At 42.0% G+C, this 15,865-nt stretch overlaps 4 protein-coding genes across 4 annotated transcripts in view; 2 read left to right on the top strand and 2 right to left on the bottom strand.

Moving 5' to 3' along the window:
* Positions 1-15,865, bottom strand: part of LOC116161139 (glucose dehydrogenase [FAD, quinone]-like) — a 397,381-nt gene that overhangs the window by 53,489 nt on the left and 328,027 nt on the right. The gene's annotated exons all lie outside the window — the stretch shown is intronic.
* LOC116161155 (maltase 1-like) lies at positions 4,234-6,371 on the bottom strand. The gene is made up of 8 exons (XM_031474397.1): positions 6,212-6,371; positions 5,955-6,168; positions 5,762-5,910; positions 5,345-5,712; positions 5,101-5,299; positions 4,597-5,048; positions 4,411-4,548; positions 4,234-4,362 (listed from the first exon to the last, which is right to left on the bottom strand). The coding sequence occupies exons 1-8, from the start codon at positions 6,350-6,352 to the stop codon at positions 4,299-4,301; spliced, it is 1,725 nt and encodes a 574-aa protein (XP_031330257.1). The 5' UTR covers positions 6,353-6,371; the 3' UTR covers positions 4,234-4,298.
* LOC116161162 lies at positions 10,522-11,825 on the top strand. Its single transcript, XM_031474406.1, has 2 exons — positions 10,522-11,269; positions 11,317-11,825. The coding sequence occupies exons 1-2, from the start codon at positions 11,054-11,056 to the stop codon at positions 11,809-11,811; spliced, it is 711 nt and encodes a 236-aa protein (XP_031330266.1). The 5' UTR covers positions 10,522-11,053; the 3' UTR covers positions 11,812-11,825.
* LOC116161166 lies at positions 11,902-12,604 on the top strand. Its single transcript, XM_031474411.1, has 4 exons — positions 11,902-11,965; positions 12,017-12,122; positions 12,167-12,315; positions 12,372-12,604. Exons 1-4 carry the CDS (start codon positions 11,922-11,924, stop codon positions 12,409-12,411), a joined length of 339 nt encoding a protein of 112 aa, XP_031330271.1. The 5' UTR covers positions 11,902-11,921; the 3' UTR covers positions 12,412-12,604.

Raw genomic sequence — 15,865 nt, 5'->3', positions numbered from 1 at the left:
TCTGATCGAAAAAGTACGACTCGTTTTGGATTCTACGCACCAAAATTAGTACGAAAAAGTGTTTTCCCGAGAAATTTGGGTGCAGTCGTTTTTGGTAAAAAAGGAAGTGTATACACTGCCTTTTTTTTGAGGCCTGAAAAAAAATTGTCTCAGATCGACCGGGAAAAAAGTTTTTCTGATAGAATTTGGCCTGTAGAAACCATAATTTCAAACAGTTCCAAGATTGGACTACTAGATCAAAAGTTATAGCCTTTTGAATTTTTGGTCGAAATTGGTTTCTAGGCTATAACTTTTGATTGAGAGGTCTAATCGAAAAAGTACGACTCGTTTTGGATTCTACGCACCAAAATTAGTACGAAAAAGTGTTTTCCCGAGAAATTTTGGTGCAGTCGTTTTTGGTAAAAAAGGAAGTGTATACACTGCCTTTTTTTTGAGTCCTGAAAAAAAATTGTCTCAGATCGACCGGGAAAAAAGTTTTTCTGATAGAATTTGGCCTGTAGAAACCATAATTTCAAACAGTTCCAAGATTGGACTACTAGATCAAAAGTTATAGCCCTTTGAATTTTTGGTCGAAATTGGTTTCTAGTCTACAACTTTTGATTGAGAGGTCTAATCGAAAAAGTACGACTCGTTTTGGATTCTACGCACCAAAATTAGTACGAAAAAGTGTTTTCCCGAGAAATTTTGGTGCAGTCGTTTTTGGTAAAAAAGGAAGTGTATACACTGCCTTTTTTTTGAGTCCTGAAAAAAAATTGTCTCAGATCGACCGGGAAAAAAGTTTTTCTGATAGAATTTGACCTGTAGAATCCATAATTTCAAACAGTTCCAAGATTGGACTACTAGATCAAAAGTTATAGCCTTTTGAATTTTTGGTCGAAATTGGTTTCTAGGCTATAACTTTTGATTGAGAGCTCTAATCGAAAAAGTACGACTCATGTATTCAGAAATACTTCGTTGAAGAAGGGGATCTGATAATCTTCCCAGAAACTATTACGAAATTTTAGAGCTAAACGTTTAGTGGGGGAAAGTGTTTTTTTCGTGTCGTGTCGTGTCTGGGGGTATGCCCCCCCCCCCAAACACACGGAAGGAATTAACTAATTTTTGCCAAAAACTCCCATGAGATTTTTATAAATTCTCCCTTTCCTGGAAGGTATCCTATAACCCCCAGAAAAACTTTTTTAAAGAAGGGGATCTGATAATCTTCCGAAAAACTATTATGACATTCTTGAGAGCTAAAGGTATTGTGGGGGAAAGCGTTACCGGGGGCCTGAAAAATCCCCCCAGCACAACATAGAAGAAAACAATTACTTTTTGCCAAAATCTACCGCGACAGTTGTCACCAATTCTCCATTTGATGGAGGTATTCCGTACTCTCCCAGGCCTACCGGTGCTACGTTTCCACGTAATACTTCTTTGAAGCTTCCCAAAAAATGTTATGAAATTACCAGGGAGCCTGGAGGGTATCAATACCCCCCAGCATACGAAAGGAATTAATTACTTTTCTATACCCCCCAGCTCAGACCTGGGTACTACTCGCGAGCGTATCGCTCGAAAAAGCGCTCCAAGCGGAAAAAGCTCGAGCACTTTTCGGAGCGGCCTCTTGGTGCGCTTTTGTCTCCCCACGAGCGGTTTTTCCGCTCGCGAGCGTTTTTTCCGCTCACGACTTTTCCCGAGCGCTCGCCCTACACCGCTCGAACACTTTTAGGAGTGCTCGGAACTCGCAAGCGGTTTCGCTTTGCAAAACAGGTCGATGCTCGTGAGGATTTTTGAGAAGCGAGCGGTTTTTTTAGAACGCTCGACCCAGCTCTGCCCCAGCCCACCCCGCAAGAGGGTGATCTGATAATCTTCCCAAAAACTCTTGAGGCATAAACGTTTTGTGTGGGAAAGCGTTACCGGGGGTTTGCCCCCAGCACACATGACGGAATCAACTTTTCCCAAAAACTACCACTACAGTTGTCATCAATTCTCCTTTTGCTGGGGGATATTCCATACCCATATCCCCCCAGGTTCTACGTAATACTTTTTCGGAAATCCAGTGCATAGTGGAATAAGGCGCAGCTCTTGCCAGGGGCGCAAAACCAACTGAAAGTTTGGGAGGTATTGAAGATCTTGATGGACAAGTGGTTTCTAAAAATTCTGAATGTTCAGAAGGTTCCAAAAATCAAAAGAACTATGGAAACGCTTTGTGACTTAAATATCCCGAAAGTCCGCACAGTTTCTAAAGGTGCTGAGTGTACTCTGGTTGTGAATAATTTAAAAACTCGAACCCAAATATTAGAGATTTCTGGGATTTTAGATGTTCCTATGGCTGTGAAAAGTTTTTTCTTCGGACCGCCCTCCAGATTCTCAAATGACTGAATTATAGGGTCCTTTAGGAAACAATTCTGTAGCTATTGAATCCTGCAGGTCCTCTATGTTTTTAAGGATTTGAAGATGCTGAAAACCACATCCTTTCTGAATATTCTAAAAATACCTAACGATTCAGGTCTGGTAAATGCTTAGAGGGTATTTGAAGGGCCTTAATCGAAAGCCTTCCATGTCTTTGTAGAGCTTTCTGTTTTCTATCAGCTCTCGAGCCTGATATGTGGGGTCCGTTAACTTGGCCCCCCCCCCCCCACTGAGAGATTTCATAGTCGTATTATTTTGAAATGAATGCGCTCGTTATGCGCTCATATGCGCCACCGATAATAACTCTTGCGCCATTATCGTTTTTTAGAAATCCGAAAAAACATTTGGGGGGGGCCAAGTGAACGTAGCCCCCCCAGTACGTATTTTGTCCCTTGTAACTAGGTCACCTGATACATTTGGTTATGCGCTCAATTGCGCCACTTGAATTAAAGCTAGCGCCATTACGGTTAAGCCGTGACAAATTTTGAAAAAGTGGGGGGGGCCAACTTAACGTTTTTTAAAGTTACTTTTTTTTAACACCTTTTCATACGAAATTGTACTCTCAGGTATGCGCTGAAATGCGCCGTAAAAAGATATCTTTGCGCCATTATTGTTTTTTGGATATCCTTAAATATATTTGGGGGGGAAGGGGGGGGGGGCAAGTGAACGGAATCCCCCAAAACGCATTTTGCTACCGGTATTTGTGCCACTTGATACATCTGGTTATGAGCTCAATTGCGCCACTTGAATTAAAGCTAGCGCCATTACGGTTAAGCCATAAAAAATTTTAAAAAAATGGAGGGTCTAACTTAGCGTTTTCAAAAGTTATTTCCGGAAGTGCGTCCATTTTGAAAATATTTTACATCGATTCGGCCTTCGGAGTAACTCCTAAATACAAATTTTTAAAAACCTACCTATTTTACTTTCTCAGAATCGTTTAACTAAAGCTCCCCAAAAAACACCCTGTATAGTGTTTCTGAAACACTATAATGGCGCCAAGATTTTTGTTTACGGCGCATTTTAGCGCATGATGAAAGGTACGATGTAGTAGAAAAAACATGTTAAAAAACGTAACTTTTGAAAACGTTAAGTTAGCCCCCCCCCTTTTTAAAAATTTTTTATGGCTTAATCGTAATGGCGCTAGCTTTAATTCAAGTGGCGCAATTGAGCGCATAACCAGATGTATCGAGTGGCACAAATACCGGTAGCAAAATGCGTTATGGGGGATTCCGTTCACTTGGCCCCCCCAAATATATTTAAGGATAACCAAAAAACAATAATGGCGCAAAGATATCTTTTTACGGCGCATTTCAGCGCATACATGAGAGTACAATTTCGTATGAAAAGATGTTTAAAAAAAAGTAACTTTTAAAAACGTTAAGTTGGCCCCCCCACTTTTTGAAAATTTGTCACGGCTTAACCGTAATGGCGCTAGCTTCAATTCAAGTGGCGCAATTGAGCGCATAATCAAATGTATCAGGTGACCTAGTTACAAGGGACAAAATACGTACTGGGGGGGGGGGGGATACGTTCACTTGGCCCCTCCCCCCCAAATTTCGGATTTCTAAAAAACGATAATGGCGCAAGAGTTATTATCGGTGGCGCATATGAGCGCATAATGAGCGCATTTCAAAATAATACAACTATCAAATCTCTCAGTGGGGGGGGGGGGCAAGTTAACGGACCCCCTGATATGAAGTTACCATAATTTTGAGGCGGCTCTGTTAAGAGACCTGATAGAGGCTTTAAATTTATTTATGACACCTTCTCGCTTATTGGATTACGACGGTATCATCCAGTGTTCTCTTTAAGTCTATTGTGAAAAAGGGTTATGGTTTCTTGTTGTGTTCTTTCCCTCCTTTACTCAAACTTAATTGTACTCAACACAAAATTAATTTATTAGCATTTTTTTAAGATGATAATATCACTGATTCGTAAGCGCCTAAGGAAACGACGCCGGTAGGTACCATATCACTGAAACAGTGAGGTTAAGAAAGGGCCTTGAAAATACGATCGCCTTACCCAACTTTCCTCGTGGACTGGCTCACTAAGACCACCTTCAGCTTGTCGGGCAGGCGACCCAAGTACCGCAAGTCGGCGGTCTGCGATTGGCCGCCGATATTCACAACGAGAACGTAAGTCTCATTGCCTTTCAAAGATCTGCAAATAGACAAAGCCAGTAAAACCGCCCCTACCAACCTTCACCACCTTATCAATCCGAAAACGCTGTCGCTGAAAGCCACCGTCGAGAAATCGCCATGTTTCAGGGTGTCGCTCTTACGTAGTTTCACCACGTTCTGGTAAACGCTGTAGTGACTCTTGGGGTCGGCCTTTTCCGCGGCAAGGTTCGCCGTTAGGTACGTGGAACCGACGGGTAACCAGGTGTCGCCCCCGGCGTTGAAACCGGCGTTGACGCTGTCGTCCCATTGGAAGGGGGTGCGTTGAAAATCGCGACTGTTTTTCTTAAAGTTCGCTTCGACGTCGTTGCAGGCCTGGGGGTCCTTCGCCTGCGTCCACGTCACCTCGCCGTCTTCCATTCCTATTTCCTCGCCGTTGTAGGTGACCGCCACTCCCGGCAGTAGCATGGAGAGCATGCAGAGACCATCGACCCGTTTCGTGCCGTATCTGGTGGCCACGCGGTGTTGGTCGTGGTTTCCTAGCTGAGGGAGACGTGTGAAGGGTAGGTACTTGGGGTGCTCGAGGAGAACTTACCACCCAGTTCGCCGTGTACCGCCATGGCATGTACGTGAACCACTTGTCGATCACGAATTTGATGGCGTGGGCGGTTGATTGCCCATTGAGCTCAGTAATGAACCAAAAATTGAACGAGAAATGAGCACCGTCACGTATCTCGTTGCCATAGTACCCGAAAAGCTTGCCCAAGGGTGCGTACGATTCCGTCATCATCACCCTAAAACGCCACCGGTGGGTGCTCGTAGCAATAACCGCAGCTTACCTCGTGTCTCCTCCATGTTGACGTTGATACTCATCGAGTAGCTCCCTCCATTGGTACACCATGTCGTAATTCTCGGGTTGATCGTCAGTGTAGGTGTGGATCAGGTACTCCCGATCGGTGTCACTAACACCTGGGATGTTAGACGGTTCCTCATCCCGAAACTGCTCGTCTTCGAAGAGGGCCGATATTATGTCGACCCTAAATCCGTCGACGCCCGCATCCAGCCAGTATGTAAGAACGTCCTTCATCTCCTGAACGAGTTTCGGGTTGCGATAGTTTAAGTCTGGTTGGCCCTCGGCGAACTGGTGGAGGTACCACAACTGACGTGCCTCGCTGAACTTCCACGCGGGCCCGTGGAAGTAGCTGATCTGGAAAGCCGGCCGTTATCCGGGACCGATTGCGATTCCCGCTTGTTACCCAATTATTCGGTGGGTCCCGATTCCCGTTCCGTCCCTCTCGCCACACGTAGTAATCTGCGTACTGCTCATCGCCCGACTCCGACTTGGAGAACCAATCGTGCTTGTCGCTGGAGTGGTTCGGAACAAAATCCAAAATGACCTTCAACCCTAAAACAAGACTCGTCACTCTGGGCCGTGACCTTCGGACATACCTTTCTGGTGAGCCGACGCGAGCAACTCCTTAAAGTCGGCCAAGGTTCCGAATAACGGATCGACATCCCTAAAGTCGCTAATGTCGTAACCCTGATCGATCTGAGGCGACCTGTAGATCGGCGACAGCCACAGCGCCGTGACGCCGGCGTCCACCAAGTGATCCAATTTACTCTGAATACCCTTCAGGTCGCCCACGCCGTCATTGTCCGAGTCCTACGAAACATTTTGGAGTCGGGAGAAGGTCCAGGCCACCTACCTTAAATGAGCGTGGGTAAATTTGGTAAAAAACGGCACTCTTCCACCAGTCCAGGTCTGGTTCAGCAGCCCACACGTGAAGCGCGCAGGCGAAAATGAGCAGTTTTCCGTACATTTTGAGCAAATAAATCTGGGAACGCATCGCTTTCGCTTTATACTCAAGCTATGGGAGTGTCACGGTTATCAGCAAGGTGTAAAAATAATGAAGAGCATGCCGTTACAACACTTATGCTGTAATTGAACTGATAATAATAGTCCCAGCAATTGCAGGAAAATTGCAAAACTATAATGGTGTCATTATTACACAAATATTGTTTACCCTTCTCAAATACTAAGTTCAGAATTTTGAATTTCGGATCTTCAGTCTCCCCTTAGGGAGGAGGATTTAGAGCTCGTAGACATCGTTCTGAAAATCTATTAGAAAGCTATGCCTAAAACCGTAAAAATCTCGCTTTCTCGAGCTCCTCTTCAAAAATCAAATGAGCTCTGGAAGTGTCTAGTAAGATGTTCAAAACGATAGACTGGACTCTTGCCTCTAAAGTGCATCGAAATACGAAACGTCCAAAGGGAGACCTCGAGACCTGGAAGACTTAAATAATCGGAAATTTTTGAAGATTCTTGATACGCTGGGAAGAGGTTGATAAGTCTCTGAAAACCTTTTGAAAATCCAAACGCCATAGCCCCGGAAAACCTTCGATGTCCTCGAGACATAAGATGTTTGGAAAATTCCAAATACTGGTAGGGTCCGAAGATCGGGATTCTGCAATTAAAATTCATAACTCAAGCTTCAAAGATCAACAGTTTGATTCAAGCATTTGACTGCTCCAAGAACACGGAAGATACTGAAGACAGTCGACCTCGATTACGATTCTGAAAGTGTTGAGACCTTGGGCCCATCCAAATGCCTTTAAAGCGATGGACGCCCAAAAGGATTCAAATACGCTGAGAATGAGGAACCTGAAAGGTGAAGACTAGAACAGGAGGCGTCCATGACGATTCTAGAGTCAGGAAGATTATTAAAACTGAAACTTTGAAGACAAGTCACTGAAAATCCTGAATTTATTAAACTTTCCTAGAAGGTTCCAGAAAAATGGAGAAGTGGAAAGGTCTGCAGAATGGCGACCCAGGAAAAGCTGCAGATTTTGGTAAACCGAAAGGTGTTGAATGTTTAGAAGATCTTGAATAATATGAAGACCGTGAAAAGACTCGGAAGCTCATAAAAGTCCTGAATGGATTAGTAATCCCGCAGAGTCCAAAGGCACTAGAAGATAGCAGGGACAATGAGTACATTAAGAGCAATCAGGAGAATTAAAAAATTGAGGACAATGACGACAGGGAAGGATAATAAGAAAATTGAGGGCGCTGAGGAGAAAAATCACCATTGACGACAGTAAAGAAGCTGGTACAATGACACGGAGGACACTGGGAACACTGAACACAACAAAAACGCCTAATAACACTAACAACACAACGAAGACACTAAGCACACTGAGAACAGTGATGACATTGAACAACTAAGGACACTGGAGGCACTGGCGACTATGAGGAGAATGGTATCATTGAAGATACTGTGAACACAAAAGACACGGACATCATTGTGGAAGCTGAGGACAAGGACGACAGTAAGGACCTTAAGACAACTGGGGACAATAAGGATACTGGAGGCACCAGGGATACTAACCATATAAACTGCCAGAAGCACTCACTACACTGGTAGCACTGGAGAGACTAAGACCGCTGAAAACACTGATGGCGCTGAAGACGCTGGAGACAGTGCCGACGTTGAAGACGCGGACGGCACTGAGGGCACAGAGGACAATGAAAACATTGCGGACACTAAAAATACTGAAAACAATAAAAAGATTGCAGACGTTGGAGGGACTGAACACGATTGAGATACTGGAGGCACGGAAGACACCGAAGACCAATGAAGACGCCACTGTAAATACTGAAAACCACTGAAGACATCGGAGACACCGAAGATACGAAACACACCGAAGACACTGAAGACCACCTACGACCACTGAAGGCCACTCAAGACCACTGACGACCGCTGAAGACCACTCTATACCACTCAAGGCCACTGAAGACCACTGAGAACTACTGAAAACGCCACTGAAAGTACTGAAAACCACTGAAGACATCGGAGACACCGAAGACACGAAACACACCGAAGACCACTGACGACCACTGAAGACACTGAAGACCACTGAAGACCCCTGAAGACCACTCAAGACCACTCTATACCACTCAAGACCACTGAAGACCGCAGGAGACCATTGAAAACCACTGAAAACGCCACTGAAAATACTGAAAACCACTAAAGACCCTGAAGATACAAAACACCGAAGACACCATAGACATTTAAGACACCGAAGCACTGAAGGCCACTGAAGACCCCTGAGGACCACTCAAGACCGCTTAAGATCACTCAAGACCACTGAAGACCGCTGAAGACGTCTGAAGATCACTGAAAACCACTGAAAACGCCACTGAAAACCACTAAAGACCCTGAAGACACAGAAAACACCGAAGACATTTAAGACACCGAAGCACTGAAGGCACTGAAGACCGCTGAAGATCCCTGACGACCACTCAAGACCACTGAAGACCGCTGAAGACATCTGAAGACCACTGAAAACCACTAAAGACCCTGAAGACACAGAAAACACCGAAGACATTTAAGACACCGAAGCACTGAAGGCGCTGAAGATACTGAAGACCACTAAAGACCACTCAAGGCCACTGAAGACCGCTGAAGACGCCTGAAGGCCACTGAAAACCGCTAAATCCGCCACTGAAAACACTGAAAACAATGGAAGACACCGAAAACACCAAAGACATTGAAGACACTGAAGCACTGAAGGAACTGAAGACACTGAAGACACCGAAGACATTGAAGACACCGAAGACCACTGAAGACGTCTGAAGACCGCTGGAGACGTCTGGAGCCCCCTGAAGACGTCTGAAGACCACTGAAAGCACTGAAAACCACTAAAAACATCGAAGACACCGAAGACCACTGAAGACCGCTGCAGATGTCTGAAGACCACTGAAAACCACTGAAAGCACTGAAAACTACTGAACCACTAAAGACATAGGAGACACCAAACACAACGAAGGCACCGAAGACACTGAAGGACTTTTGAAGACCACTGAAAACCACTGAAGATGCCACTGAAAACCACTGAAGACCCTGAGGACGCCGAAAACACTGAAGACACCAAAGACATCGAAGACACCGAACACTCCGAAGAGCGAAGACCCGAAGACACCGAAGACACGAAAAACTGAAGACACCAAAGACACCGAAGATACTGCAGACACTGAAGACCGCTGAAGACCACTGAAAACCAATGAACACGCCACTGTAAACACTGAAAACCACTGAAGACATCGGAGACATCGAAGACACCGAAAACACTGCAGACACAATAAAGACACTGAAGTCACTATGGATACAGTAATGAGTATAACTGAGGGCACTGAAAAGATTGAGGGCACAAGAGGACTGGACTTAATACACTGATGACATCAAGGACACAGAAAACTGAGAGTACAGAAGGCAATGTTGCCTTGAAATCCTTTTAAATGGTTAGCGGTTAGAAAACCCCTGAACATATCACTGGATACTCATAAGATCAAGAAACTCCTTTAAATTCGCTCGAAGCATTCATGGCCTTAATGTCCTAGGGGGAAACAACTTTGAATTTTTGGTGTACACCCCTCTCAATGAATTTGAATTAACGTAAATTAATTTGAATTAGCCTGAATTAACTAGAATTAACGTGAATTGATTACAATTAACGTGAATTAATTTGAATTAATTTGAATTAGCGTGAATTAACATGAATTAACGTAAATTAATTTGAATTTGAATGTTTGGCGTACACCAAAAATGGTACTTGTTTCCCTTAAAACAAATTCGTTTCTAAAAAAACGATACCTGAAAAAATTGCCCTTATAAATCCCCAGAAAATGTGGTTGCGCTTAAAAAATCGCCCTTGGAATTTTTCATCAAATTCCTCATGGAAAAATTCGCTTCCGGAAAATGTAGGCTTGAATAAGTTGAATTATTTTGAATTAACGTGAATATTGAATTTGAATTTTTGGTGTACAACAAAAATGGTACTTGGTAGTGTCTTAAGGGGCTGGTATTTCAAGATTTAGTTATTTCAAGTTTCTCTCAAGTCGATATTTTCCAAAAGAACGCAGCTTGGGAAAAAAGGAGACTAGTGAACGCGCAGAGAGAGGTCTTGAGCCGTCGTAAAGATCACGTGCAATTAACACGTTTCGAGCTAATTGGTTCATGAGGATTGCTCAAATTCGAGGCGTCCTTCAGCTTTTACAAGCAGAATCTTTCACTACGAGCTACAATATGAATTTCTAATTTCTCGAACCAGTTTTTCCAAAGTTGGACGACTAGAGGGTAGATTTAGACGCCGTGTGTTGGAGGTAAATTTCGATCTTTTGAAATTTTGACGTTGAGCCAGTAATTATAAATATCCTTTAAGGTTCGGTTTAATTATTTTTATACTTGTCGGTTTTCAGATACTCTACAACGTACCTCAAAAGTCGTTTATTTGTTGTTCTTCATAGTTCTAACAAAACGTTCTTTGAATGAAGTGAACGCAATCCAGAAAAATCCAAATTGCAGGGGGCACTAAATTAAGTTCGTCTTTCATTGAAACTTGAAGGAGGTCACCATCAGGTCAATATTAAACAAGTCAAAGTAATTTAAAACGAATTAATTACACATTCACAAGTTAAACAACGGTAGAAACTCTCGATTATTAATGTTTCCCTCGAAGACGTATACGCATTAGACCGTTAGACTGCCGAGATGTCTGAGAGAAAATCGCTGAATTTCGGCCTGCTGAAGTTGGGGGTGGTCGGATTAGATCCGCGAAACCAAAATTGGTTAACGAAGATTAGGGCGGTTGTTCTTAGCTCTATCCTCAGCTTGAACTACGTTCTGCTCGTAATCGAGTTTTTTGCCAAGTTGACCGAAATCGATGCGCTCGCAGACACCGGGGAGATGTTGGTGTCTTGCCACCAGGTTTGGGGGTGAATCGTGTTGTACGCCGACTTAAGTTTATCTTTCAGTGCTTTACGAAGATGCTCACCATTTTGATCACGAGGCCGAAGATAGAGAGGTTATTGGAGAAGCTCGCCCGCTTCAAGGACTTCGCAACTTTGGACGACGAGCTGCGCGAAGACGTCACCAGCACCGAACGACGAATTCACTTCGTCCTGAAGGTCTACTACCACAACGCCCGCATTTCCGCAATCACGATGGTGTTCAAACCCCTCATAATGAAGTCGAGAATTTTTCCGATACAGGTTTACAACTTTATCGATCTCTTCCAGACGCCTTACTACCAAATTGTATACGGCTTTGAAACGCTCAGCATCTTCTACCTGTTCTACATCATTATCGGATTCGATATAACATTCTTCTCGATCGTCACCTACATTTACAACGAGCTGAAGATTATCAAGTACCAGTTTCAGCATCTGAAGATAACGGAAAGCGATCTGGAGAACGGGTTTAAGAGGCTGTCGGAAATCATCGCACATCACGATTACGTGCTCAGGTAAACTTATGCAGAACTCGCCTCTCAGCAGCATGCCGTGCTCTTCTTTGTAGTTTCATTTCTGACCTGAACACCATCTGCTCGCTATTGTTTCTAAACCAATTTCTAAGCGCAATGATGGGAATTTGCATGTCGATTTTCACGATCATATCGCATGGGTAAGTGAAGAGAAATCGATGTAAGGTCCCCCATCTCTCTTCTCACTGCAGACTACCAATGTCGATACCTTTCGCGGTCCAGCACATCGTATTCATCATCGGCATCAACTTACAACTGTTCCTCTCCTGTTTCGCCGGAGCGTTAATTACATCACAGGTACAAGGTACTCCCAAAACTCGTAATCACAGACGGTTTTCCAGGCGCTCACGGTTGGAAATTCGATATTCTACGCGCCCTTTTGGTTGGATGCTCCCATATGGGTGAAGAAGAAGATTATTATGGTAATTCAACGGTCGCAAAAGTACGAAACGATTACGGTCGGAAAAATTTACAACATTGACTTGGAATTGTACACTATTGTGAGTGTAGTGCTCGGGGGGTTATCTTAAGGATTTTATTTTCCAGGTTCTCAAAGCGTCGTTGTCTTTTCTTAACGCTGTTATAGCTTTTAAGCAGCAGTAAGCGACATCCTGCGCTCCTGGATTAATGGCACTGATAGTCACGGAGAAAACACCACATATTTCGATGTAACCAACCTATACGGCACCCATTACTATTCGCACGTATTTAGACACTATTAACTTATAGGGAGCCGTGCCATGATGCGTTTTCCTTGAATATCTGCCCGGATTCGGATTGAAAACAGTTATGTGTTCCTAATTTAGTTAAACATTGTTACCAAAATGCACGAAATAAAAAGTCTTGAAACTTTTTTGATCGTCAAAAAATTAAACTCCCTCCGCCATTGACTTTCCTTTTTCTCTCTCTCAGTTTGGTTTAAAATTCCATGGTCGGCATCGTCTTAATCGTTTTAAGACCGTTGAAAACAGCAAAATCTACCGCCCACAACAAAGACAGAAGAGGAAGAAAGAGGAGAAAAACCAGAAAACATGGAGGAAATTAAAAACATGATGATAACCCCTAACAAGAGTATGATGGAAATGAGAAATGACGTCAGAAAAGAAATAACGGAATTGAGAGAAGAGTTTAACAAGGAAATGCGGGCACTGAAGAGGCAAAATCAAGAGAAGGAAGAAAAATGGAACAAAGAAAAACGAGAACTAGAGGAGAGAATAGACAAACTAGAATGGAGACGAAAAAGAGAAAAGGATGAAGAAAAAAAATATTTCTACTACAGAAACCCGTACAATACAAAATAGAGAAGGAAAAATAGGGATTCTAATAAAATGTACAAATTGAGAGGGAAAAAATGGAATCATGAGGAACAGACAAGCCCTAAGAGATAAAAAGGTATATATCGATAACGACCTGACGTTTACAGAAAGAGAAGTGCAAAAGAAAATCAGAGAAAGCATGAAGGAAGAAAAAGAAAAAGGTAATACAAGAAAAATGGGATATTGAAGTTCATGATAAATGATACATCGTTCAAGTGGGACGAAAGAGATGGTAATTTATCGACAAAAAACTAAACAAGCACACACAATCGAGGACGGCGGGGAAGATCACGTAAACAATTAACAAAGGAACAACAGGTGACAACAAAAACAAACAAAAAAAGGAAGAAAAAAAGAAAACATGACAAAAAAGGAAACAAAATTTGATTCTGGAACGTGGCGGGAATCAGCGACAAGGATGAAGAATATTTACAAAAAGAGGAAATAAGAGAAATACAAAGCATCAAAACGAAAATGAAGTGTGGAAATTTATAAACAAAGGGAGGAAAAATTGAGAAGGAATACCGGACGACTATGGAGTTAATTCAAACTACAGATACACTTTGTTCCAATAACACTTTAAAAACCTCATAGTTGTCATGCGCGTCAGCTGATAAAGCCCGAGTTTGACGTGGGGAAAACGCCGTGTTGATTTTACGTATAATTGAGGTGTGATGCGTATCCGCTACCATATGTACCACCACCATAGAATTTCACTTAATACCATAGAATATATTTATTCTCCATGCAACCCCCTAATAACCACCTAAAGTTAAAATATCTTCCCGTTTTAAAATGTTACATTTTTTAAGAAACTCTCTATCTGCCTACTCCTAGGGGGAAACAAGTACCATTTTTGGTGTACACCAAAAACACAAATTCAAATTAATTTACGTAAATTCAAATTAATTCACGGTAATTCAAATTGATTCACGTTAATTGAAATTAATTCTCGTTAATTATAATTAATTCACGTTAGTTCAAATTAACACAGAGGGGTGTACACCAAACATTCAAAGTTGTTTCCATCTAGAATTTTTCCAAGGCAAATTTTTACCAGGACTAGAGTTTGCAAGTAAAATATTTCAACGGCGGATTTTTTCTGGGGACAAATTTTTTACACAAGTATAGCAGGGAAAAATTTTGCAAGGGCAATTAAATCAATCTTAAATTTTCAAGACGAGAACTTTTCCATAGAGAATTTCCCCAGGGCGAATTTTTCGCAGACGAGATTTTAAGTGCCAAATATTCCAAGGCCTATTTTGTTGGAAGCAATTATTGTAGGTCAAATATTTGAAGGGAGATTTTTTTACGTTTCTGGAGACAATTTTTCAACGCAAGTTTCCGGGGCGAGTTTTTTAAGCGAGTATCCCAGGGCATAAACTGCCAACGCAAATTTTTCTTAATTTCTCGGGAAAACACTTTTTCGTACTAATTTATTGGTGCGTAGAATCCAAAACGAGTCGTACTTTTTCGATTAGACCTCTCAATCAAAAGTGATAGACTAGAAACCAATTTCGACCAAAAATTCAAAGGGCTATAACTTTTGATCTAGTAGTCCAGTCTTGGAACTTTTTGACGATTTTTTGGGAACCAAACATTCGAAAGATGATTTTTTCAACATTTTCTGTAGATGAATTTCCTTTTCTGGACGAATGTTTCAAGGGCAATTTTGGGAGCCTACATTTTCCGTAGGTAAATTTTTCGGAAGAGAATTTTTCCATAGCGAATTTTCCCAGAACAATTTTCCTTGTAGTTTTTGGGAGTCAAATATTCCAAGGACGACTTTATTCGGTAGGCGAATTTTTTAGGAAAGAAGTTTTCCTGGAAGAACCCTCCCGAAAATTGTTAGGGGTGAAATTTTCACGCAAATATTATGAGAGGAAAATTCGTAGAGGCGAATATTCCCTGTATGAATTTACGAGTTGAGTCTTGGACGGAAGCATTTTAAAAAGGCGATTTTTTCATAGCGAATTTGTCTGGTATATTTTTTTCGGAAGACAATTCTTTAGGGGTCAAATATTCCAGGAGCGATTTTTAGAACGCATACAATTTTCTGGAATTATTCACGCAAGTATTCTAGCGAAGGTAGATTTTTACGAGCCTTTTTTTATGAGAGCGATTTTTCCTAGCGAATTTTCGGGGGATTTCTAAAGGCGATTTTTTACAGGAATCGGCGATTTTCGAGAAACGCAAGTATTCCAGGGAAAAGTTTTCCAAGAACGATTTTTTCGTGTTTAAATTTTCAGGACAAGAGTTTTTCCATAGCGAATTTCTCCAGGGCGAGACGTATTTTTAATGTCAGATATTCCAAGGGCGATTTTTTCGAGGCTAAATTTCCAGGACAAAAATTTGTTACTTATACAATTAATTATTCCAGGAAAGAATTTTCCGGTTCGCATATGCCCAAGGTAACCTTTTCAATCCTATATTTTTCCTATTTTTCCATAGGGATTTTCCCAGAAGAAATTTTCCGAGAACAAGGCTTTAGGGATGAAACATTCCCAGGGCGATTTTTTAAGCGCAACAAAATTTTCTGAAGCGAATGTTCTGGGAATTTATAAGGGCAATTTTTTCAGGAATCGATGATTTTTTAGAAACGAATTTGTAGAAGTAGGTACCATTTTAGGTGTACACCAAACATTCAAATTCAAATTAATTTATGTTAATTCAAATTAATTGTAATTAATTCACGTTAATTCTAATTAATTGAGGCTAATTCCA

This window comes from Photinus pyralis, unplaced genomic scaffold, assembly GCF_008802855.1.
Source record: "Photinus pyralis isolate 1611_PpyrPB1 unplaced genomic scaffold, Ppyr1.3 Ppyr1.4_LG10, whole genome shotgun sequence".
Lineage (NCBI taxonomy): Eukaryota > Metazoa > Arthropoda > Insecta > Coleoptera > Lampyridae > Photinus > Photinus pyralis.
Note: the sequence above shows the minus strand (reverse complement) of the source record. Positions and strands in the feature narration are given on the sequence as shown.

Bases quoted from the DNA above. Each gene is read 5' to 3' on its own strand.
- LOC116161162 (XM_031474406.1), top strand. From the start codon at position 11,054: ATGTCTGAGAGAAAATCGCTGAATTTCGGCCTGCTGAAGTTGGGGGTG. The intron at 11,270-11,316 runs GTTTGGGGGTGA...TTTATCTTTCAG, and splicing joins TGTTGGTGTCTTGCCACCAG to TGCTTTACGAAGATGCTCAC.
- LOC116161155 (XM_031474397.1), bottom strand. From the start codon at position 6,352: ATGCGTTCCCAGATTTATTTGCTCAAAATGTACGGAAAACTGCTCATT. The intron at 6,169-6,211 runs GTAGGTGGCCTG...AATGTTTCGTAG, and splicing joins TTTACCCACGCTCATTTAAG to GACTCGGACAATGACGGCGT. The intron at 5,713-5,761 runs GTAACAAGCGGG...CCGGCTTTCCAG, and splicing joins GGGACCCACCGAATAATTGG to ATCAGCTACTTCCACGGGCC.
- LOC116161166 (XM_031474411.1), top strand. From the start codon at position 11,922: ATGATGGGAATTTGCATGTCGATTTTCACGATCATATCGCATGG. The intron at 11,966-12,016 runs GTAAGTGAAGAG...TTCTCACTGCAG, and splicing joins TTCACGATCATATCGCATGG to ACTACCAATGTCGATACCTT. The intron at 12,123-12,166 runs GTACAAGGTACT...ACGGTTTTCCAG, and splicing joins GAGCGTTAATTACATCACAG to GCGCTCACGGTTGGAAATTC.